The sequence below is a fragment of the Macaca fascicularis genome, chromosome 14, assembly GCF_037993035.2.
Source record: "Macaca fascicularis isolate 582-1 chromosome 14, T2T-MFA8v1.1".
In the NCBI taxonomy this organism is placed as follows: Eukaryota; Metazoa; Chordata; class Mammalia; order Primates; family Cercopithecidae; genus Macaca; species Macaca fascicularis.
This window is the reverse complement of record NC_088388.1, coordinates 101570350-101595961: the sequence shown is the minus strand read 5'-3', so window position 1 is coordinate 101595961 and position 25612 is coordinate 101570350. Positions and strand designations below refer to the sequence as shown.

At 38.3% G+C, this 25612-nt stretch overlaps 1 protein-coding gene and 1 long non-coding RNA gene across 3 annotated transcripts in view; one reads left to right on the top strand and one right to left on the bottom strand.

The window, feature by feature from the left end:
- MMP20 (matrix metallopeptidase 20) overlaps positions 1-7205 on the top strand; it is a 48514-nt gene extending 41309 nt beyond the window's left edge. Inside the window, exons 9-10 of the mRNA XM_005579461.5 lie at positions 5329-5432; positions 6990-7205. Coding sequence (XP_005579518.3) covers positions 5329-5432; positions 6990-7090 — 205 coding nt within the window. The 3' untranslated portion in view covers positions 7091-7205. The remainder of the gene's footprint in view (positions 1-5328; positions 5433-6989) is intronic.
- Positions 1-25612, bottom strand: part of LOC102139033 (uncharacterized) — a 270410-nt gene that overhangs the window by 139731 nt on the left and 105067 nt on the right. The window lies entirely within an intron of this gene.

The following is a 25612-nucleotide window of genomic DNA, read 5'->3' as shown; positions in this document are numbered from 1 at the left end:
TAACTCAGTTAAAATATGGGCAAAAGATCTAAATAGACATTTCTCCAACAAAGATATACAAATGGCCAGTAAGCACATGAAAAGATGCTTCAACATCAATAGTCATGAGAAAAATGCAAATGAAACCCACAGTGAAATACTTCTTCACACCTACTAGAATGCATTGTCAAAAAGTCAGATAATAATAAGTGTTGGTGAGAATATGGAGAAATCAGAACCCTCATATATTGGTAGCAGAAATGCAAATTAGTATAGTCACTTTGGAAAGCAGTCTCCTTCTCCTTAAAAAGTAGAAAATAGAATTATCATTTGACCCAGAATTCCACTTTCTCTTTAGGATATACCCAAGAGAAGTAAAAACATAAGTCCACATAATAGCTGTATACAAATGTTCATAGCAGCATTATTCATAATAGACAAATGCTGGAAACAACCCGAATCTCCATCAAGTGTTGAATGGATATATCAAATGTGATAAATTCATACAATGGAATATTATTTGCCCACAAAAATGAATGAAGTGCTGGTACACGGTACAACATGGATGAATCTTGAGAGCATTATACTAAATGAAAGATGTCAGTCATGAAAATCTGCATATTATATAAAGTGTCCATAATAGATAAGTTTAAACAGACAGAAAGTAGATAGTGATTGTCTAGGTGTGGTTGAGATGGAGGGATGGGGGTGTGGGATATGGGGACTTATAGTGAAAAGGTATAAGGTTTTTGTGGGGGCGGGTGATGGCAACATTCTAAAATTGATTGTGTTGATGGTAGCACAATTCTGTGACTATAGTCATACATCACTTGCTTAACAGTGGGGCTGTGATCTGAGGAATGTGTCATTAGGTGATTTGGTCAATCAGCGAACATCATAGAGTGTACTTACACAAACCTAGATGGTATTGCTTACTACCCACTTAGGCCATATGGTATACCCTATTTCTCCTATAGCTCCTACAGACCTGTATAGCATGATACTGTACTGAATACTGTAGGCAATTGTAATACAATGGTAAGTATTTGTGTATCTACACATAGAAATGGTATAGTAAAAATACAGTGTTATAATCTTATGGGACCACTATTATGTACATGGTCTGTCATTTCCTGAAATGTCAATATATGGCAAATGACTGTGCACTAAAAAACCACTGAATTGTTTAAATAAGAGCGAGAACTATTGCAAGAATTCTGCCAAAGATGATGAGTTTGGGAGTTGGGGGAGATTTGATTGTTCTTCAAATGGTAGAAAACATAGGTGTGGGTGACTGACTAGTTGGGGGTAATTTCCTTAACAAATGGGTTTTCAATTTTGGCATTTATCAAGACAGTAAACTTAAGAAATGAAGCAGATTTAGGGGAACAAGAAGCAGTTTCATTTTGTACATATGGAGTTTGACATGCTGGTGAGAACTGAGAAGAAAAATATCAAAAAGAGATTTGGACATACAGGTCTTGAACTCAAGAGCACTCAGGCTGGAAAGATAAGCTTGGAATTCATCATGTAATCAGGTGGTGATTGAGGCCATGTGAGGATATAAGCCTGCCCAGGAAGATGGAGTCCAAGGGCAGCACGTGATGTTTGTTACAGAAAACACAGAATATACGAAAGGGAAAGAAATTCTTCAATGGCCAACACCTGCAACATCTTTTGATCCTCATTTAATGTTTTTCTTCTAGTTTTTTCCTGGCAGTTTTCCCCATTTTTAAGTAATTACATATGCAATTTTGTGTCCTGACATTCTTCTACTTAATATTGTAGGATACATATTTTTCTATGTTGTTATAAATTATTTGTCCCAGAATCTCCTCACAATCATTTTCCTCATGGGGTCCTGTTTCCGGACTCTCATCTGGGATTGTACATGGCAACTTCCTCCTCTCCTGCCTTCCCTTCGTTCTCGATCACTCTCCTACCTGCCCTTCTCTAGTATAGATCACAAAGGCCACTTCATTCATGAAAGTCATGTGATGTCTGGCTGAAATCATTAACTTCAAACTGGAATTTCAGATTTCTATTTCCCTGTCCCTCCTGACCCACACTGGAAAGGTCACCTTGAGAAAACTCCCTGAAACCATTTCAGAAACCTTATCAGTAAATTCCCCTTTCTGCCGCCCTTTCTTGCATTCTGTTTAAGCATCCTTTTGCAAACTCAGATCCCCATTTAGTGCTTCTAAGAGGGTGGAATGGAGTCAGTTATGCCCTTGACATATGACTGAAATCAGCACAATCAAAACACCAAAAATACCTAACAAATCTAAGTTCTAAGCATACAGATGAGGTTAAACAAAAATGCAGGCACTTTATCAAAACAGACTCTGAGTCCTTAGAATACAATTGTGGAGAGTAAGATAACATATTTGAAAAACTACATCACATGTCTGTTGTAGGCAATGATTTATTTAATATATATTAAATGTAAATACCTTGAATCAATATTAAATGATGTAACAAATGCCCATAAAGGAAATAAACATAATTCAGATCACTATTTCTAGTTCGGTATTTAGGTTTCACAAATAAGACCTCAGTGATGAGAGGATATATGCAATGATTTTAGCAGATACTCAAGATATAGTTGATTCTCAATAAAAATTGCATTTATTTCCTTAATATTGAAATTCAGTTACTATTTCTTGACGACTGGCTCACTATGTGCCAGGAATCATGCTGAGCATTTTCTCATATTCTCTCTTTGTCCCATCTACCTTTGCAACCATCTTGAGAAGTAGGTATTTCTTTTATTTCCATTGAACATTGTGTCTCTGAGAGGTTACATGATTCACTCAAGATCACACAGCTACAGTGGTCCATCTGAAGCTGCATTTCGTGTCCTCTGAATCCAAATTCAGTGGGCCTTCCCAACCACCACATATGTTCATTCTTCAATTCTCTTCATCATTTATTTGTTGTTAGTCAAAATGCCCATGACCTTCATCCTATCATATAATCTCCTTTTCTGTTACTCTCTCAGCAAAATCCTCACCACACCAGCAGACCTACTTCATCTTAATCCCCTCTCTGACTTGCTTCTCCAGACTGCCTCCCACATTTTTTAGCCCTCCTTTTTCACCCCTTCTCAACCTTGCCTACCACCACAAATATTACCTTGTAAAGTAAGTTTAAAGATTAAACTCCTTAATGACTTAGGATCCCAGATCAAACCACAAAGTTCACTCAACCTTATATTGACAAGTTAGAGTTAATTGTTCTTGGGGCCAAAATAAATGATAAAGTCGGCTGGCTTGGGCCTGCTCTTGGTGCTACATGTGCCACGTGTGTGTGTGTGTGTGTGTGGTGCATGTGCGTGTGTGTGTGTAAATTGTCTCTTACCCTCATGACCACTGTTTTCCAGATGAGAAAAACCAGGGTTCAGAGCTCAAAGTACGTTCTCCTGATCACGGAGTCAGCAGGTAACAGAGTCAGAAATTCAAACCCAGTACCATCAGACTCTACATGTTGAGCTCTTTGGACTATAACAGGAATCCTTAAATATCTTTCCAGAAACAAAGGGCTAGATCATCACAAAGTTCTCACCAGTTCACAGCTAAATAAGAACAGCACAATATTATAAATCAGGGAGCTGCAGTCTATGTCAGCATAAAAACAGATTATTGGCAAAAACCATCTTTTATTCTGAGTTTATGTCCTTTCTGCCTTTTTGGTGTTAACGTTTCTTTTTCTTTGTGAAATGATTATGAAAACAGGTGGTAATCAAGGTAATCAAGGTTAAATGGTAACGTTCTCACTTAGTGAAATGAAAAGTAGGTAACCTTGTGTTTGTTATGCAGGCCACTGCATAATGTCTATACATAAGGTCCACATGAAACATCAATTGTTATAGTTAATATGGATAATATGCTGGGACAGTTAGCTTCCACCCCTAGCTCCAGACATTCTGTAGAGCAGCTCAGACTTGCACTTAGTTTCAGCCTGAGTATGTCTTTTTCAATGTCTGCCTCCGGCTCAACATCACTAGAGAGTTGTACCTGTCCTGTGTAGTCATAGCCACACAAAAGGCACATTTCAAGAGACGGTGGGTGGGATCTGCTGCCACAGGAAATTTCTCAGTAGCCCAGGCACTGGGAGAAATTGTCTGACCTTTTGGTGGGAAAGGAGTGGGGTGTCCACCTGGGAGTGTCCCCATTTGGAACTCTGTGCTAATGAAGAAGGGACTTTCTCAAACTTTAAATGAAGTCTGATTCTCATACAAGTCATGCTGACTCACACGGTCACAGTCTTTTTTAACAATGAGTAATTTAGATCACAAAGAGATGTATTAATCAATCTTCAGAGTTATCATTGAATGCTGGTTGCTGATCCAGAAAAAGAAATCAGGTCTACTATTCAGTCAGTCATATAAGCTTTCCAGGAAACAAAAGCAACAAAATTCAAGTAAATTGGTTTAAAAGGCAGAAGTTCAATTATTACATATTTACTTGGTTCTTATTTACTTATTGTTCACACATTTGTTTATTTGTTCAATGTGCATTATTTGTTCAACCCTTTCTGCATGGATACATAGCATAAGTTCATGAATAAAAGCCCCTATGAAAGGCTTTCAATTGTTTGATGAACCAAGGAATTGAGAGAGAGAACTAATTACAACAATAAATAAGGCAATAAAAAATATAGAGAGTTCCTTTCAAATGGCAAGGTTTTTTTGAGTTAACAGAACATGTTGCTATAATATGTAGAATGAATAATTCTAAACAATGTATGTGGAAATTTTTTGGAGACTGCTTTAAGCAAGTGACTTCCAAGCTTGTGGTACCAGAATCTCAGGGACATGTGAGCATAGTGATAAAGGTCTATAATCTCTTTTAGGTATTTTAAGAGCCCAATTTAAACAACAAATGCCAGGACCAGTGGTTTATTCCTGTAATCCTAGCACTTTGGGAGGTTGACGTGGGAGGATTGCTTGAGACCAGGAGTTTGAGACCAGCCTGAGCAGCATGGCAAGACCTTGTCTCTATAAAAAAAAAATTATCCAGGGTGTGGTGGTACATGCCTGTATTCCCAGTTACTCAGGAGGCTGAGACAGGAGGATCACTTGAGCTTGGAAGGTCAAGGCAGTGGTGAGCCATGATGGCACCACTGCACTTCAGTCTGGGCAACAGAGTGAGACCGCATCTCAAAAGAAACAAAAACACAACAAAGAAAAAATAAACAAACAACAACATAAGTGCATGTGTATGCGTATATGACAGAGGGAGAAACCTAAATAAGTTATAAGTGTGCATATGCCTGATCAGTATAGTGTCATTTACAACCAGTAAAAACCTCTTAGTAATATTATTTATGAAATAATACTTTTTCTAGCTACGATGAACGGAAAAGGAAAATGGAAAAAGACTATCCAAAGAATACTGAAGAAGAATTTTCAGGAGTAAATGGCCAAATCGATGCTGCTGTAGAATTAAATGGTGAGTGTTTCCACTGAAAACTTTCTTCATGAAAACTATCATAAGAAGTCTGGGCTCTGCTTTAACACAACAGAAAGTGGATTTCCAAGTGGCAGTCATTGATTCTTATATTTGGTCTTAGGTCCTTTCATAAGTTTATCTAAACAGATTATCCACTAGAAAGAGTAACTATAAAAGTTCTGGTATTGTAGTTCTCTTTTTCCTAATGGAAACCTTTTTTGTTTTTTGTTTTTTTCGTGTGTGTGTGTGTGTGTTTTGAGACAGAGTCTCGCTCTGTGGCCAGGCTGGAGTGCAGTGGCGCAATCTCTGCTCACTGCAACCTCTGCCTCCCAGGTTCAAGCGATTCTTCTGCCTCAACTTCCCAAGTAGCTGGGACTACAGGTGCGTATCACCACGCCCAGCTAATTTTTGTATTTTTAGTAGAGATGGGGTTTCACCATGTTGACCACCTAACGGAAAGTTTTTAAAGTATAGCTTCAATCGATTAATCAGCTAGATCATAAAGTCTACCTGGGTCAAGATTACCTTTTCTATCTTTAAAGTACACATAGTCTTGGCCAGGGGCAGTGGCTCACACCTGTAATCCCAGCACTTTGGGAGGGTGAGGTGGCAGGATCGCTTCAGCCCAGAAATTCAAGACCAGCCTGAGCAATATGGCGAAACTCTGTCTCTACGAAAAAATTAGCTGGGAATAATGGCACACACCTGTAGTCCCAGCTACTCAGGATGCTGAGATGGGAGGATTACTTGAGCTCAGGAGGTCAAGGCTGCAGTGAACTGTAATTGCATCACTGAACTCTAGCCTGGGCAACAGAGTGATACCCTGTCTCAAAAAAAAAATATATTCTCAAGCTTCTCAGTGCTTTTTCCCACTCCATCATCCAATTCCTGCAATTTAACACATAGCTAGGAAAGTTGAATAGAACTTTGTCGAATAAATTTAATTGAATCTTCTGAATCAGTCAGCACACTCTTCCTGAAAAAAAATAGCACAGGGCTGGACACTGTTCAGAAGTGCAAAGACCATTCCAGACGTGGCCTCTGCTCTCACAAAATGGTTCACCCAACACAGATGAAATGACTGGAAAACAGACCATCTATAATTTAGTATTGAGTCATGTGGTAGACCTCACAATAATTGCAAGAGCCGATCTGAGAATTAAAAGATCAGAATCGGCAGCAATCATTGGAAATTTTATAGTGAGACTTCAGATGGGTTTTGAAGATTGGCCAGAGGCTTAACTAGGCAAAGAGAAGGGAAGGGGCTTCCTGGAGAACAGCCTGAGCAGAAGCACAGCACATAACTGAGCATGACACATTGGATGACCCCAACGAGAAGGCCTTACCCTAGCTGGAACAAGGAGAAAGCTCAGAAATGACTGAGAAGTTGAGGAGTCGGGTTCTAGGGCATGAAGACAGAAGACAAGCTAACTGCCACCTGACAAATTCACAATTCCTCTTTGGTGACACCTTAAGAAAGTGACAATGACAAATCCTTCCATTTATATATGTGCTGGTCATCTTCAGTAACCACAATTTCAACTTTGTCTCTTTTAGGCTACATTTACTTCTTTTCAGGACCAAAAACATACAAGTATGACACAGAGAAGGAAGATGTGGTTAGTGTGGTGAAATCTAGTTCCTGGATTGGTTGCTAAATAGAAAAGCCTAGTCTTCCCAAGCAATGAGGACGACTGCAAGCAGCTTCTAACTGGATCTTAAGGACTAAAGCAGAATGTAGGACAGGGATTCTTCCCATGGCCTTCAAATCAAATTAGAATTCATTGAGAATAATAATACTTTCAAATTTTTTCATAGTTGTATAATCAGAATCCACATTAGAAAGTTTCTATATGGACACCTCTATACAAAATCCGAATCAACACAACGCCCTCTGCAGTTAGACACCATTATTTTTTTCTTACCTAATATACTGAAGCAAATTGATCAGTTTGATTTTTATTTCCAGAAGGAAGACTAGTGGTGGATCCCACGACATATATTGTAATTCTTTTCACAGGAAATGTCATTACCGTATGAATTATAATTATTTGCCAGCAATGGCTTTCGTGGCTATCATTTGGCCATCATTTGTTATAATAAATATAAATTTCCCAATTTTTACTTAAAAGACGTCACAACAAAATACTGCATAAGATTGTTTCTTGTGTGTTTAACTTTGTGTCTACTCACTGGTCTCTCATGTAGGCTTAGGTGGATAAACCTATTCAAACAAATTTTCATAGTAGGCAAGAGATGGGCACTTTGCAAATGGAAAATTTTTTAACAAAAGCTAATAAAATGTTTTAATAGAACAGTTCCTCTTTTCTTTTTTCTGTTAATATTTACCAGCTTCTGTAATACTTTATTTGGCCACCCACACATCCTGTGTACCTATAGAAAAATTAAACCATAAGATAGCATCATAAGTACACAGACCCAGAAAAAGATAACAGTAACTCATTCTACTTCCTGCTTCCTGAAAACAGCCTCAGTGACCCAGCTAAGTGAGTGTCTTTTGAATAGTCTTCCATTCAGGGAAGTTCATCTTTTTGTTTTAGTTTTTCTTACTTCAAGCTAAACCTTTTCCCGCTACCTAGTGATCAGTATAGATAAAACTATGGCTCTGTCATTCTTATAATTTTGCTTTAATCTTACTCTCTAGAATGTAAAGATTCTAAAATATTTTAGTGGTTCTAAAATTGAATGATAAAATACTTGTAATACTTCATAGACCTCCTGACACATCTACAGTGTTTAACAGATGCTACTATTGTTTTCATCATTTATTAAATTTGTTTCATACAGTCACTTAAAAGACCTAATATTAAGAAGGGTTGGGGTAGTTACTCAAGATTATTCTACATTTTCCATTTGGTTTCTGTTACTAAAAGTGGCCACTTATAGTCCACCAGATGTTGAATATTTGTTGAAGACAAGGTCTGGCATCCTTGCCTTCTAATGTCAAGGTGCTTCTATAGAGGAGAAAAGTCACTTTTGCAAAAACTGCTAAGAAGGACTTCTTACTATCAATAAGCAAGGAGGAAAACAGGCTGGCAATTTCTTAAAATGTTTAATGTAGTCTTACCCTATGACACAGCAATTTCACTCCTAAGTGTACACCTGTGAGAAATTAAAACACATCTACACAAAAAACTTGCACACAAATATTCATAGCATTGTTATTTATAATAGCCAAAGAGTGGAAAAATGTCCATTGAGTACTGAATGAATACATAAAATGTGGCAAATTCAGACAATAGAATGTTATTTGACAATAAACAGAAATGAAGTCCTAACACGTACTATAACATGGATGAAGCTTGAAAACATCATGCTAAATGAAAGAAGCCAGACAGAAAAGTTCACATATTGTATGATTCTATTTATATGAAATGTTCATAATAAAAAAAATCTATGGAGACATAAAGCAGACCAGTGCTTGTTAGTAATTGGGAGAGGGGCTTATAAAGAGTGACTACGAATAGGTATGAGGTTCTTTTTTTCAGAATAATGAAAATCTTCTAAAACTGATGATGATGATGGTTGTACAACTCTGTGAATATATTCAAAGCCATTAAATTGTACACTTTACATGAGTGAATTATATGTTATGTTAACTATATCTCAATAAAGCTGCTACATTAAAAAAAACAAAAAACAAAAAACAAGGAGATCAAAGTAGTGTGGTGATCCATGGAGGTCATGCATTCTGGCAACTGTGTCAGGGACCACATGACAATGAAGCACCAGCCTGAGGACATTCAGTGCTGCACGCAACCAGTCAGATGTCCTCCTCATGTCCAGCACTAGCCCAGAATTGTGCATATGGAAGATACTTTGCTAGTCAACGAATTCACTGAAAGCAATAAAGCATATGCTCTCAGGTCTGGCTCATGGATTCAAACTCCAGATCTTCTATTTTCAACTGTGTGATGTTGACCAAATTCCCTCATCCTCATTCTCTGTCTCAGTGTCTTCCTTTCTAAAAATGGAATAATGGCAGTTTTTATCTCCTAAGGATATTTAGAGGCTTAAATATATGAGTCAAAATATGCAAAGTAGTCCCTGGCATTCTACAGGGGCTCTATAATTGTTGTTTTTGAAGCCATTAGAGTTCATTTTGTTTTGTGATATTTTGGAGAATTTGTACATATCCCTTAAGATAGCTAAAAATCTGATGAGCTATAATATCACAAGAATTAATAATCAATGACCTGAAATTTTTCTCTTCCAAATGTCAAATTAAATCAAATAATTAAAAAATACTATGTTTATCCCCCATCTCCAAAAAATAATTCTTATAAATCATCATTTTTTGTTAAGTTAAAGAACTCTTGGCTCTTAGGCCAGGCATAGTGGCTCACACCTGTAGTCCTAACACTTTGGGAGGCTAAGGTAGATGGATCACTTGAGCTCAGGAGTTTGAGACCAGCCTGAGCAAGATGGTGAGACCCCGTCTCTACTAAAAATACAGAAAATTATCTTGGCACGGTGGCACATGCCAGTAGTCCCAGCTACTTGGGAGCCTGAGGTGGGAGGACCACTTGAGCCCAGGGGTCAGAGGTTGCAGTGAGCTCAGATTGTGCCACCGCACCTGCCTGGGTGACAGAGCAAGACCCTGTCTCAAAAAGAAAACTCTTGGCTCTCAGATATAAAATTATTATGTATTTTGGAAAGATACAGTCTCTCTAAAGCACAAGAAGGGGTGATTGTATCATAACATAGAGCATTTATCCTCATGTGATACAAGAACTTTGAGCAGAAATGATTTATAACGTATACTACTCATTTGGCTTCCGAGTAACTGAGTGCAAACATGACTCATTGAATAACAGTTTTGGACAAAGTGTGGTTGAAGTACTCCCTTGAGGATCACGAGGTAGCAAAACAGAGTTCACTTCCTGATGAATTCTGTGCATTATCCTATTAACCTCAGTGATGACTCTTTGTGGGCAGAGACCTTTGAAAGCACTAGACAGGCTACTAAGGATGAATGGATTCACCTCGGTGGGGAGCTTTCCTAACAGCTCCATATTAAATTTTCTCTGGTATAAACCAAGTCCTCTTCCATTTAGCCTAGTCCTAAATGAAAGACCTAAGTTTGTCTTTTGGGTTTTCTGTTTCTTTTCAAATGTTTATTGGGAAACGTCTTAGATGTCCATTTCACAAAGCAAATGGCAAACAAACTGCAGTTTTTCATTCAGAATTCTGCGTGTAATATTTTTAAATGGTCACAGGGTCTTCAGGGTGCTTTTATTTATATGTTATCCAGATGTTTTTCTTTATTCCTGTTAGTTTTCTTCTACAGACAATGATATTGAAGGTTCTTTGTGAATATTCATAGCTAAAAGTACCCAATGAAGTGCCATTTGAGAGGAAATGCATACTGCTGGCCAATAGGTTGGTGTTTTGGACTACCATAATGGAGCTGAGAAGAGTCCAGGCCAAAAGATCGTCGGCTTTTCTCCCCAGTAGGTCTGGGTAAAATGCAGAAACAGCATCTTCTGATCATCTGTCATCTGCCAAGCCTCCTGTCTTTGGTCTCATTCCAATCCCTAAGTGACTTGTCAACACAACCAGTTTAAAAGGTATCCTGTTATACTCAAAATGTCATAATTTCAGCTTTGCTCCCAACACCCAGACCCTTGGAATTGAAGTAGAAGCAGAATTGTGAAGCTTGCTGGTAAATAAATTACAATGGGAAATTAGTGAATGCCTTCGGGATCCAAAAGAGACTCTTTTTGTTTTTAATGCAACATCTCTTCATTTTAATGACTTCTCCATTAGTCTTGACATTCTTTCCTTTAATCTAATGTATCCTTTAACATGTTTGGAGATGAAAGTAAACTTTTGTTGCACAATGCAGCATGTTGTTCTGACAAGAGTTTGAGGAGAGATGAGAAGAGAAAAGCATGAGAGGGCGTTAATGAGAAAAACATTGCAAAACATCAGTTAAGAAATGTAACACTTAAGTCCATCTCAGATCATTTGCAGTGGAAAAAAAGAATGTCTGTATAAATAGTTAGCATTTTGTTTATTCTTGGAAAGTCCCAGGCCTGTAATGCAGTGATAAACAATGTGAGTTGTTTAGTTCGCTTTTAAATGTATTTACAGCTGCCTCTATAGAGGATGGATGTCAAAAGTCCCATTACAGCACATTCCACTTGAATTGCAGACTGTTCAATGATTGTAGCATGTCACTTTGCCAGATTTTAAAAGTATTTCCATATATGAATCAGTAATTTCTGTGAGTAATTTTATCAGTGGTTTCTTTTGAAACGCTTAATCTCTAAAATTAGCTCATCTTTACAATCAATCAATTCAGCCTTTTTGAAGGATCTAGCTACCCCACCATCTCTACCCTTAATATTCACTCTCAATTCGCTAGAAAATACTTACTAAGCACCTACTTTGTGCTGGCACCAACCTATGCTCAGCTGCTTTCTTGCATAAACCTCTGCCCTCAAGGAGCTTACATTCTATTAAAGACACACAATATTCAAATGAATAGAGATCTATAATGAAAGATAGTTGAAAGTGTTTTGAAAAAATAAGTAAAGCAGGGCAAGTAATAAAGAATGTTGGAGTACCATTTTATAAAAATTTATTTGGGAAAAGGACATACTGGGTCCAGGGTATTCATGCAGAATGACTGAAGGGAGGGAGGAAACTGTTGAAGTCTCTAGAGGTTTCCAGTAGAAGAAGCAATAAGCACAAGACCTTGAGGTAGGTAGGAAGGATTTGCACCTGTTTGAGGCACATCAGGAAGGCCAGTGTGGCTGCAGACAGTGAGAGAGAAGGAAAGTAGAAACAGATGGGAATAGAGAAGCAGCTAACCAAGCTATAGAAAACCTTTGGGTCCCTGTGATAAGAAGAGTTTTCAGCAGGTTCATAACATGATCTGACTGCTGAGTAGCAAACAGATTATAAAAGCACATGAGTGGATTCAGGGACACTAGACAGTGACATTTTCCAGGATAGAAATGATGGTGGCACTGACCAAAGAAGTAGCAGTGAAAATGCTAAGATTGTCAGATTGAGGAATATTTTCCAGGTAAAGCCAACACTATTTGTATCTAAAGTGCATGCAGAATGTAATAAAAAGAGAAGGATCCACAATGACTCCAGAGTTTTTGGCCTAAACAAGTGAAAGAGTAGTGGTAAAATGAGAAAGACCAAAGGAAGAGCAGGTTTATGGGGGCTGGACATCAAGAGTGCAATTTTGAATTCACGGAGTTTGAGATGCCTATTAGACATCCAAGGGTAAACGTCCATATATAAAAAGCTTAAGTAGGTAGATAGATATAAAAAGCTTGGGTTCAAGGAAGAGTTTGAGACCTAAGATAGAAATTTAGGAGTTAAGCCTTAAATTGTTATCTATATTCCTTTTGATTTCCTCCACATACTATGTGGAATTTAGGGCAACATAAATTATTAAAATATAAGAAGGCAGATGAAAAATGATCTCAAGTTTTTTTGAATTATCGTCCAGTGTTAGTAAGCGCATTCTTTCCCACCTCAAGAACATAGTTTAGTTTTCAACAAAAGTTGCACACTTTTTTTTGAAGTTTTTGTTTTTTGATCTTCATTTTTCTATTTCTTGTTTCCAAAATCAAAGAAGAAATCAGGAAAGAAAATATAAAATCTTAAAGATTGTTCTCAATGAAAGTTGTTGAAAATCTTAAGGATTGTTCTTCAGGAACTAACAAGATCCTATGCTAATAAGTATTACTTATTAATACAGTAATAAGTAGACTAAGAACTTATTTATACTTTAATAAGTAGCCTAGGAACTTATTGAGAAGGATAAAAGTGTTTTTGAGATTTAAAAACATCTGTTTTATTCTTACAGTAAAAACAGCTCTGTTTATAATCTCACCATGTCTCACAGAGAAAGTGAGTAGCAAGGTCCCTTAATAAAGTTTTCAAATAAGGCAGTTTTTATAATTAATTTTTAATTAACTTCTAATTTAATTGCATTGTAGTTTGAGAATGTGGTCTGAATGATACAAGCTTTTTTACATTTGTTGAGACTTACCTAAATTTGTCTTTTGACTTACTACATGATCAAATTTTTGTAAATGCTGTGTGTTCAAATACAGGTTTTCAGTAAGTGAATTTTCTTTTGCACAGCTTGTTCTCCTCAGATGTCTCACTAATTTCCCCTGTGAGCTCACATTTTCATGGGATCATCAGTTTCCCCAGCTAGGAGAGGTGTGAAGGCCTGTGTCTTTTTTGTTCCCTACTTGATGAGTGTAGAGGTTGGGATGGGATTGAAGCACCTCTGGGCAGCATTCTTGGTAATGAGGTCTGGACTCAACCCCTGTCATTCTCATTCACTCTTATCAGTAAATCCTTCTCTCAGGGACCCCTCAGAAATTCAGTCTTAGGCTTTGAGAATTTATGGGGGTTGCTACTATGTCTATACTGGCCTCCCCAGCCATGAGGAACTGTGAGTCAATTAAACTTCTTTCCTTTATAAGTTACCCAGTCTTTAGCCTGGGGAAGAGTACAGGAAGGGACCTCTCAGGAGCTGGTGAGGCTGACTACACACCTTGTTATAGGCATCCCATCTCTGCTGACATCCAACATCAATTCTGCATTAGTTTACTCAAAAATATTCATTGAATCCCTATTTGACCCCTGGGTTATATTAGGAAACAAAACAAAATCCCTTGCCTTTGTACAACTTCCAATGTACAAGGAGAAGACAGACAATAAGCAGTAGACATAATAAGTGATCAAATTATACAGCATGTTAGAAAATAAGGTCTATAGAAAAAATAATAACTGTAGGGAAGTGCCCAGACATTTGGGAATCATGAGCTGGGGAGGTAGCTTGTAATTTTAAGTAGATCAGCCAGGAAAGGCCTCACTAAGAAGGTATAAAATGGCATCTTAATGAGAAAGAAAATCCATTTTCTTTTCTGGGTGGCTTTGTGTTCCCATCCAACTCTCATCTCAAAATGTAATCCCCATGTGTTAAGGGAGGGACCTGGTGGGAGGTGATTGAATCATGGGGGTGATTTCCTCCATGCTGTTCTCATCACAGTGAGTGAGTTATCAGGAGATCTGATGGTTTTATAAGTGTTTGGCACTTCCTTCTTCTTTTGCTCTTTCTCATTTTTTTTCCTGCTGTCTTGTGAAGAGGTACCTGAATCCCCATGACCTTCCGCCATGCTTGTAAGTTTCCTGAGACCTCCCCAACCTTGAGGAACTGTGAGTCAATTAAACCTCTTTCCTTATAAATTACCCAGTCTCAGGTATTTCTTTATAGCAGTGTGAAAATGGACTAATGCATATATTGTACCTAATATTGATAAACCAAATAAAAGCTTCAGCTATTTTAAAAAAAGTTACTAAATCAGTCATATCTGCCAAAGATTTCACATTATTATGTAAACTTAAAGTCTTACCACTTTTTTGAGCTAACAGTCTTTGTAAAAAGAATTTTTTTAAAAATCAAGTACATTTAACATATTAAAAATTCAATTTTCTTATTTTCTGTTAAATGGGGAAATAGAATTATGTAAGGGCTTAATTATCTCTATAAAAATAAGATGAGAGCTTCTTTAAGAGACATTATAATCTAATTTATAAATACTTTCTAGTATTAATACTTTTCAAAAGCTGAAAAACTTTTCCAACTCTTACAGTTAAAGGGCAGTATCTTTCCCAGTGACAAATACTAATACATATAGACACATAGATAAGTAGAGAGCTTATGGCTTCAGTCTTTCAATTCTGCCATGAGTCAAGAATAAACACAGAAATACAAACACTAACTAGTCTTGATATCAAAAATCTAGTCTTCTTCCCAGCGGGCACAACATTCTGAATTGATTTGAGTTCACAAATAGATAAACATACAGAAAAACAAACAAAAACTTACCAAATTCTCTGTTGTTTTTTACCCAACAAAAAAGATCTTCTCCATCATGTAGAGAGATCACCAAATGGTTACATTGTAAAACCAAATTCCCAATCATTACAACAACCAATTGAGAATAAGTTGTTGACTATGGGCAAACCAGAAACAAGAACTAAACACAAAATTACTAGAGAGGGAGGGATAAAAATAGATAAACAGAGAGTGAGTAAGCAAAGCCAAAGTTCTACTATTACTTGGAATTTACTCTGGAAACGAAGAAAAGATGTGCCCAGGTTAAGCAACCATTGGTAAACTTCTCCAACGACACAGTGTAAGGTAGGAAAACCATCTTTTCTGTACCCATCCTAGGTTCACAGCTGAGACTCCTTAACAAAAGACAGATTTTCAAGTGAAAAATATACAATTTATTTAACACAAGTTTCACATGACACAGAAGCTTTCATTAAAAAATGAAGACCAGAAAAAAATGGTAAATTCAGCATATTTTTATGTTAGGTTTGATGACAAGTGAACTGTCATAGAGAAATATGATTGGACAAAATGTATGATCTAATAGTAATAAAATGGGGAAAACAGCAAATCTTTGTAACTCCTGATGAGTTCTTCCTGCCTGCTGCACAGACAAAACTGATTCATGGAGACCATGGCAATGCAGTAAAGAAAGAGTTTAATTGACACGAGACTGGCCCTGCCATGCAGGAAACAGAATTATAATTTTACTCAAATCAGTAGCCCCAAAGGCTCAGAGTTTAGGGTTTCTATGGAGTTTGGTGGGCAGAGAGCTAGGGAATGGGTGCTGTTGATTGGCGGGGGATGAAATCATAGGGGTGTGGAAAACAGTCCTCAAGCACTGAGTCCACATCTGAGTGGGGCCACAGGTTCAGTTGAGTCATGAGTCCATGTTGGGTCTATCTGGAAGATGTCTCAAAAAAAAAATTCTTAGGTTTTACAACCGTGATGTTATCTATAGGAGCAACTGAGGAAGTCACAAATCTGGTGACCTCTGGCCACGTGACTCCCGAGCAGTAAAGGATTGTAGAAAGATGTCTATGTCTTATCAGAGTTCAGCCCCCCACCCCATAATCCTATTCTTGTGGCCTTTCATTAGTCTTATAAAGATGGTCTTTGGTCCCTACACAAGGAGGGGATTTGTTTTAGTGAGGGATTATTCTCATCCTTGTTTGCAAGTTATATTACAAACAGGTCGGGTGCAGTGGCTTGCGCCTGTAATCCTAGCACTTTGGGAGGCCAAGGCAGGCAGATTACCTGAGGGCAGGAGTTCGAGACCAGCTTGGCCAACAAGGTGAAACCCCATCTTTACTAAAAATGCAAAAATTAGCTGGGCATGGTGGTGGGTGCCTGCAGTCCTAGCTACTTGGGAGGCTGAGGCAGGAGAATAGCGTGAACCAGGAGGCAGAGCTTGCAGTGAGCCAAGATTGCACCATTGCACTGCAGCCTGGGTGACAGAGCAAGACTCTATCTCAAAAAATAAAAAAATTAGCCTGGCGTGGGTGCGGGCACCTGTAATCCCATCTACCCAGGAGGCTGAGGCAGAAGAATTGCCTGAACACAGGAGGCAGAGGTTGCTGTGAGCCAAGACCATGCCATTGCATTCCAGCCTGGGTGACAAGAGTGAAACTCCATCACACACACATTAAAAAAAAATTATTCTCCTAAAGTTAGGTTGGCCTATGCCCAGGAATGACCAAGGACATCCTGAAGGTCAGAAACAAGATGGAGTCAACTATGTTAGATTTCTCTTATTGTCATAATTTTGCAAAAGCAGTTTCATCTTGTTTGTACAGATTCTTCTCTGTGCCATTTTATCTTCAAAGATAAGGACACTCCTTTCCTCCACGTATTGGGAGGGCACCCAGTCTCTTCCTTCAAGGAAAGATCAGAAAATTCTTCCTAGGTTTTACAGTCTGCTTCAGAGGAGAAAGACGGGGTAAAGTAGAGTGAACTTCCTGCTTCTCAAATTTCTTCAGTTTAAAATATTTAATATGCCAAGGTGCTATATTTTGGAGTAATGTGTCCTAAACCCCATCAGAAGTTTACTTTGTCAGGAAAGCCCACTTGGGCTTCTCAGTGGAACCTTCAAAATTGCTAAACTATAATTTTTTACGAAGTAAAATCAAGACTCTCAAACAAATGTAAAATGAACCTGTGTCAAATAATTTGTTGATTCAATTAATTAATGAGGAGACTAGTAGAAGAATTTAGAGAATGTACACATGCAGTTAGGAATGCTAAAATGATTTTGCTAATAAATGCAAAACTGGTTGATATCCCACAGGTCACTAAACATTTTCAAGTTTTATCTCTATAATGTTTTATAAAACATAATAAAATTTTATCTCTAAATGCAATATGCCTTTGCATTTCTGTGAACAAGAATCATCTGCAGCTGGGCACGGTGTAATCCCAGCACTTTGGGAGGCCAAGGCGGGCAGATCACGAGATCAGGAGATCGAGACCATCCTGGTTAACATGGTGAAACCCCGTCTCTACTAAAAGTACAAAAGGAAAAATATCCTGGCATGGTGGCGGGTGTCTGTAGTCCCAGCTACTCAGGAGGCTGAGGTGGGAGAATGGCATGAACCCAGGAGGTGGAGCTTGTAGTGAGCCAAGATCGTGCTACTGCACTCCAGACAGACTGAGACTCCGTCTCAAAAAAAATAATAAAAACAAAAATTAAAAAAAAGAATCATTTGCACTACTGTGGACAAGAAAAACCTGCATTGTTATCAGTTTTCTACCACTTAGTTTCTATTTAGAGAGCTATAAAATAGCCCAGTCATCAGAGAAAGTCATAGGTGCACACCCTGTAAAATCAGATACTCTCTGGAAGATGCATAATTTCATGTATGTGTCAGGGCGATGAAAAACCAACACAGGTACCTTATAAGCATTCCACTAGAGTTAGCCATTATTTGAAAGTAAGCTCTAATATTAGTTCCTAATATTATGCTGGGACTTGGGGCTTCAATTCTTTAATTTCCTTTTGAAGTAATTTCTACAATTAAGAACAACATATTGAAAGTTAAAATTAAACAGAAGAGAGTCCTCTAAGTCAAAGCACTGCTTTCTCTTCCCATTTTGAAAAACACTGTTCTTCATAAAACTGGTTACTGGGTGAATCTACTGAGAGAAGGGACATCTGAGAGAAGGGACCCTTCCTGGGTCATGGCTTTTAAGGACAGGTGATATGGCTCAGAAGTTCATCTGAACACCTAAAGGCAGTGCTTGGCATCTGGTAGCTGCTGCTCTTTCAGGTCTGGGAAAGTGCAGGTGGGTCCAGAGCCTCCAGACAAGAACTAGAAGATATTCCCCTGTCTGTATTCACCCCGGAACTACCCTTCAAACCCACATCTGATAGTAATTGGAGATGAGTACTGAGGCAGTACAATTCCAAAATAATGGGCTAAATAAAAAATTTTCATCAAGTACTTTTGGGTATAACCACAGTTTTATCAAAAACATAAGAAACTCTTGGCATTCGGGGTTTTGACAGTTGAGGTTTCAGCTTTTTACAAGCACAAGATGTCCAAGGACATGAGTTTGCCATTTTGCTAAAGCACAAATTTGGTGCACTTGCATCATGAGGATGGTATGGCCGGGAGAAGTACGTGAGCAGTAAATCGCCGTGGCCAGTGGGCATCCACTTTATAGCATGGCTTACCCATATCCCTCACCAGTGTCAAGGTTCTGCTGTATTTTTAACTATCTTTCCTATGCTCTACACTCTAGGGAACAGAAAAATACAAATACCATATAATTGGACGGGAGGTTATTATTTAAAAAAAAAAGAAAGAAAAGAAAGCAAAGAAAGAAAGGGAAAAAAGACGAATTCCTTACCATCAAAGAATATTCATTTTCATTGGGAAGACAAGATGAAATTAATAAAATGGTCAACACCAGAGATAACATAGCCAAGAGCTAAAGTAGTTCTATAAGAACATTCCAAATAAGCCCCTTGGCCCATGAGTGATTTTGGAGGAGTGGGGTTTTGAATCTCATCCTGAAGGAAGTACACAGTTTGGGCAGATGGAAAAAGAAGAGTGGGCATTGCAGAAATAAAAAGGGGAGTTGGAACAGGAAGATAGTACCAGGAAATGGAACTAGTTTAGAATGTGCATGGTGTAGAACAGGAAAAGGATAGATAGCCTTTGGTGTCAGAATTAAAGTAAATGGAAGGTAACATTTTTTTCATAGGTGACAAGAAGAAAATAGCATTGAATAAATTCTACATTATGACAGGTTCTTTCACCTTATTATTTAATATAATCTTTTTTAAAAAATCCTTTATGAAGGAAAGATCAGCATCATGCCCACTTTACAGATGAGTGCACAAAGGAGACCTAAGGAATTAGGGGTCGTGACTAGCTGGGATTTATATCCCAGTCCCCAATCCCTGTGACTCTCTTTGTTTTTTTTGTTTCTGTTTTTGTTTTTGTTTTTTGAGACAGAGTCTCATTCTGTCTCCCAGGCTGGAGTGCAATGGCGCGATCTCAGCTCACTGCAACCTCTGTCTCCTGGGTTCAAGCAATTCTCCTGCCTCAGCCTCCTGAGTAGCTGGGACTACAAGCATGTGCCACCATGTCCCGGCTAATTTTTTTGTATTTTTAGTAGAGACGGGGTTTCACCATATTGGTCAGACTTGTCTCGAACTCTTGACTTCAAATGATCTGCCTGCCTCAGCCTCCCAAAGTGCTGGGATTACAGGCGTGAGTCACCGCACCTGGCCGTGCTTTTTCTAAATACACCTCATGGAGACGCCCCCAAAGAAGAGGTAAGTATTTGACTATGTTCTAGGTGCTAAACTCCTGAGTGGCAGGAACTCATTGCCCAGCATCTAATTGATGCTAAATACTCATTAGGTGGGTGAATCAAACAAGAAGTTGGTGGAGAATCCATTCTTGGAAGATAAATGGTATAAATACACAATAAAGGGGAGATCATCATAATTTTAAGGGAATTATGAGGAGTTAGGACTGTTATATTGGGCTTACATTGGAAAGATCCTGAAAATCAAGCTGAAGAACTGGAATTTATTCCATTAAAAAAAAAAAAGTAGGTTACAAAATGCATTTTTTCAATGGACCTGTAAGATAAAGGTGGTATTTAAAATAATATTTTAAATTAATAAGTTCTCATCAAGGTAACTGAAAGGAACAATTACTTACGTACCTTAGGTGAATATAGTGCACTTTCATATCTAGAGGAGGAGGAGGACAAGGGAGAAGAATCAGAAGGAACAGGACGAGGGGGAAAAGGAAGACAAAACGAAGAATAAGAAGGCAAAGAATAAAATCAGGAAAGAGAAGGTGAGCAGCAGGGGCAGTATCAATAACAGGAGAAAGAGAAAGAGGAGTGGAAGACAGCAAGAAGGAGGAGAAGAAACAGCAAGTAACAAACTACATCCTTCTCTTAGGAAAACTTTATAGGTTTATTCAACAGACATAAACTTACTCTGAGAAATTGGTTACAAAAGTTTACAAATGCTTTCAAGTTCTGTAGAAATCTCATTACAGACAGGTAGTAAACAGTTTGCAGGCAGGCCTTGGCCCATGGACCACATTTTCGGTAACCCTGGGCCATAGGGCACAGCCATTCAAAATAATGTGCCTTTATTTCAAACTTGTCATCATATGAGCAATATTATTCAGCAAGTTTCCAAACTGAGGATGCTGTGACTAAAAGTTGTCGTCTGTAAAGTGTGTTGATATTCTATACACTAGTTTTGTGAAATATTTAAAATACCACAGAGAAGGAAAAGAAGGAAGGAGGAAAAAATAAAATTGGCTGTCAATTTCATAACTGCACCAAAAATTGTTTCAATAAGGGCTTTTTCATAAAATATCAAAACCAAGTGTCAAAATTCCACTGAGGAGGGAATGAAAGAACACTAGGTTAAATTTACCATATGAGAATTTAATGAGGTACAGCAGTCCCTCTTTATTCATAAGGGATACATTTCAAGACCCCCAGTAGGTTCTTGCAGTGGGGAGATAGTACCAAATCCTATATATACTATTTTTTTCCAATATATACATATCTAGGATAAAGTTTAATTTACAAATTAGACACAGTAAGTGATTAATAATAATTAATATTAAAATAGAACAACTATAGCATTTACTGTAATAAAAGTTATTTGAATGTGGTCTCTCTCTCTGTCACTGTCTTTCAAAATATCTTATGTTCATAAAAATAACCTACTGCGGTTGATCGTGAGTAACTGAAACTGCAGAAAGTGAAACCACAAATATGAGGGAACTACTTTACAAATAAGAATATTCTTTACAATGAAAACTGTCAAGTACTTCAATGTAATAACTGTCATGCCAAGAAACCCTGCCTAGTAGCCTAACGTCATGAGACTTAACCTTGCCTATCTAGGAAGTCAGCCAATTTCTGCCTAAGTTTTAATTATTCTTCTAACAGAACCCAAACTTATAACACAACCCAAACTCTAAAACATGACCATGTGGCTAATCTGCCTATGGTGTGCCAAGAACTTCAAGGCAGTAAACCTTAGGAATTCAAGTACCAGAGAACACCAAACCACAGACTATTAATAAAATATAGTACAGACAGTCCCCAAGTTAAAATCGGGTGTGTTTCAAAAGTTTCTTCATTGGCTCTTCAGAACTCAGAATACTTTTCCCACAATGATGATCTTATAAACTAACAAAAGGCTAATACCTACATATGTAAGAGAAGTACTGTGTACTAGGAATGAAAAAGTAGAGAAAATTGCCAGAGTATAAATCTTTTAATGTTAAAAAATATATGAGAACACATAGTGACCAGATTTCAAATATTTAAACTTATTAATGAGGGAACCATTGGGATGGTAAAGGGAGTTTAAAGAAGTATATGCAAGACTGGTATATAGCATTAGTAAAAGAAAAGATGCTAAAATAAGATTGCTAAATTAGATACTGGGTAGATTAACAGCTCACCACAGTGGTATAAAAATTATTTTAAACTGAGAACATCTTAATCTATAATCACCAAAAAATAAAAATAAAACACTATCTACACTCATACAGGTACTCCCAAAAATACACCTGCCATTGACACTACCCACACCCCCTCACCCAGGAAGTTTCCTCTTTTGGAAAATACTGACCCTCAGCACCAGGAAGTATGAATTTAGCTGCCTATTAGCATCAAAAAGCTAAATAGAGCCTTTCATACCTTCCTATTGATGCCATAAACCTCCCCTCCATTTTTGCTAAATTGGAATACAAACCTTTACCTCTGGCTACCAAACAAGTTACTCATTACTGGGTGCTTCTGTAGGCACAAAAATGTTTCTTCTGTTAATCTCTTCTTAGTTAATCCAAAGGCCTAGACCATTTGAACCTACGAGGGTTAGAGGAAAGTTTTCCTCCCAACAGAGCAAAACTGGCTAACGTCATAAAGAGCTATAAAATCATAACCTCTGGATTATCTTTTCTACTGAAGGGGTTCAAAACATGCTATCCTCAAAATGTGCCACTTGGCATATTGCTTATTTCAAGCTAAAGTAAATTAAGAACCAGCCAATGCCAAAAAAGCTCTTCACTTCCCCCTCACCTGCTTAAAATAATGTATAAACTTCCCCTTCTGTAAAGAAAATTTATATTTACAAAGAAAATTTCTATTAGTAAAGGTATCTATACCAGGAAGAGAACAACTCCAACATAATTTTTATTGCCTGAGAGACTCTTATCCACATAAGAAGGTAAACTATGTTCACTCTACATTTCCTCCCCTCACCTTCTTGTCATTTGCCTCCACCACTCCCCAGAAGTTACAAAGCCCTATTTTTTCCTATAGCTTAGGCTGACATATATCTCAGTTATCTGGCCACTTCCTTGAGTCTCATTTTTTTAGTGGGATTCCCATGCATATGTCCATAAATTAAAATTATTTTTCTCCTGCGAATGTGTTTTATGTCCATTTAATTCTTAGACTAGTCACAGAACATAGAAGGGTAGAAGGAAGCATTTTTCCTCCCCTACAGAGTCACACAGAAATCAATTTTATCTCTACCAAACGAAAATTATTTTCAACTGTGTAATGTTAGATGCTAATTCCTAGAATCTAGTCCTAATGAATGGTAAATAGTAATTTTAACAAAAGAAATGACAGGATTTTTAGGTGCCGCTTTCCAGTTGGAAATATCTGCGGCCAGCAGCACTCCTGCCCCAACTTCGCTCCACTCAGGGCTCGTGCCTGGACTTGCCCCACGTACTCGACCCAGCAGGCAGTGCTGTGCTCATGCTGCTGACCTGGATCTCACATCCGCCAAGGGCGAGCCAGGATCACCAGCTGCTACAGCAGTGGGGGACAACTCCAGGCACCGGCTCTGTACAAGGCTGATGCTGGACCAGGAATACTGCAAGTGGCCTCCACCTTGGGCACCAGCATCTGGATGAGAGGAACATGGTGGTGCCTGAAAAATCAGAGATATCAGCAACCATGGAACCCAAAGGGGCTGTTACAGCTCTAGCTTGGGGAGTCCTGAAGTCTGGGTTCCAGAAGCATTGCAGCTCTTCTCTCCCATGGTCCAGAGAATGGGAGCATGCCAATACCCACAGCTCAGTGAGCCCACCAGGAACATGTTACAGTCTTTTTGCACCCATCATTCAGCAGGTCCCAGGTTCTTGTCCCACATCCAAGAAGAATGAGGTTATGCAGACAACCAGAGGGTGAGCAAGGCAGAGAAGAGTTTTATCGAGTCACAGAACAGCTCTCCGTGGAGAGGGGACCCAAAGTGAATAGCCCCTACCCCAAGTTGTATAGTCCCTCCATATGGCTGAGTCTGGGGTTTTTATAGGCTCAGAATAGGGGCGGTGTGGGCTGTATGTACCCTTGGAAAAGGCAACATTTGATTGATTAAAAGGAAGTTTTCAGAAAGAACCAATCAGAAAAGAGCAGGCACACAGGACTATTTCTCACCTGGGTCATGGACTCTATCCGGAACCCGCAGCCAGGTTTTCAGGCTTTAGGCTGTTTTTGGCTTGAGGGTCAGGTTTCACTGGGGACCCGCCCCTATCTGCCTAGAAATATGTCTGCCTCCTGCTGTTACCAGTAACATCATTCTAAAGCATCAGATGTCTCTCAAGTCAGCTTGTTAGACAATGCTTTTATATGAATTTGAAAGGAGACAACTATCTCTAAGTTTTCTAAGTTTGGAATAGTTTTCCTTAATGATAAATTTCTAAACAGTAAAATTCATTGAAAATTTTTAAAATTTATCCTAAATTAGAATCTTTTAAAATGTAGATTATTTAAATAAGACAGTTGGGGCATCATCATTTTTATTGTTTTCCTAAGTTGAGCTTATTGAGGTACATATGGTATAACTCACCCATTTTAAGTGTACCATTAAGAGTTCTGGTCAGGTGTAGTCCCAGCTACTCGGGAGGCTGAGGCAGGAGAATGGCGTGAACCCAGGAGGCGGAGCTTGCAGTGAGCCAAGATCATACCATTGCACTCCAGCCTGGGGGACAGAGCAAGACCCCGTCTCAAAAAAAAAGAGTTTTGGTCAGGTAACCAACACCACTATCAAGACGTAGAACGTTTTCATCACCCAGAAAAGTTCCTTTGTGCCCCTTTGTAGTCAATTCCCTCACCTTTCTCTAGTCCGTGGTAACTACTGATCTGTTTTCCATTCTTATATTTTGTCTTTTCCAGAATGTCACATAAGTAGAATCAGTTCTCATCAATGCCAATCTATGCATTTGTGCTTTAGCTTTGATTAGTCTATTCATTCTGCAATCATAAACATATCAGAAATATGCATATGCATTATTACAAATAAGCAGAAAACTAGAGGCAGCATTTTTGTTTTTGTTTTTGTTTTTGTTTTTGTTTGAGACAAGTCTCATTCTGTCACTTAGGCTGCAGTGCAGTAGTGCAATCATAGCTCACTGCAACCTCTGCCTCCTTGGCTCAAGTGATGCTCCCACCACAGTCTCCTGAGTAGCTATGACCACAGGCACATGCCCCCACACCTGGCTAGTTTTTAAATATTTTTTTTTAAGAAACAAGAGTCTTACATGTTTCCCAGGCTGGTCTCTTATTCCTGGGCTCAAGCAATCCTCCTGTGTCAGCCTCCCAAAGTGCTAAGATTATAGGCATGAGCCACCATGCCCACCCTAGAGATAGCATTTTGAACCAACTAGTCAGAATGTAAATACAACTCTGTGAAATAGCTGAAGTATTGTCACTAAATACTTATCAATAAAATATAAAGAGGATCATCCCTAAGAAAAAACATAATTTA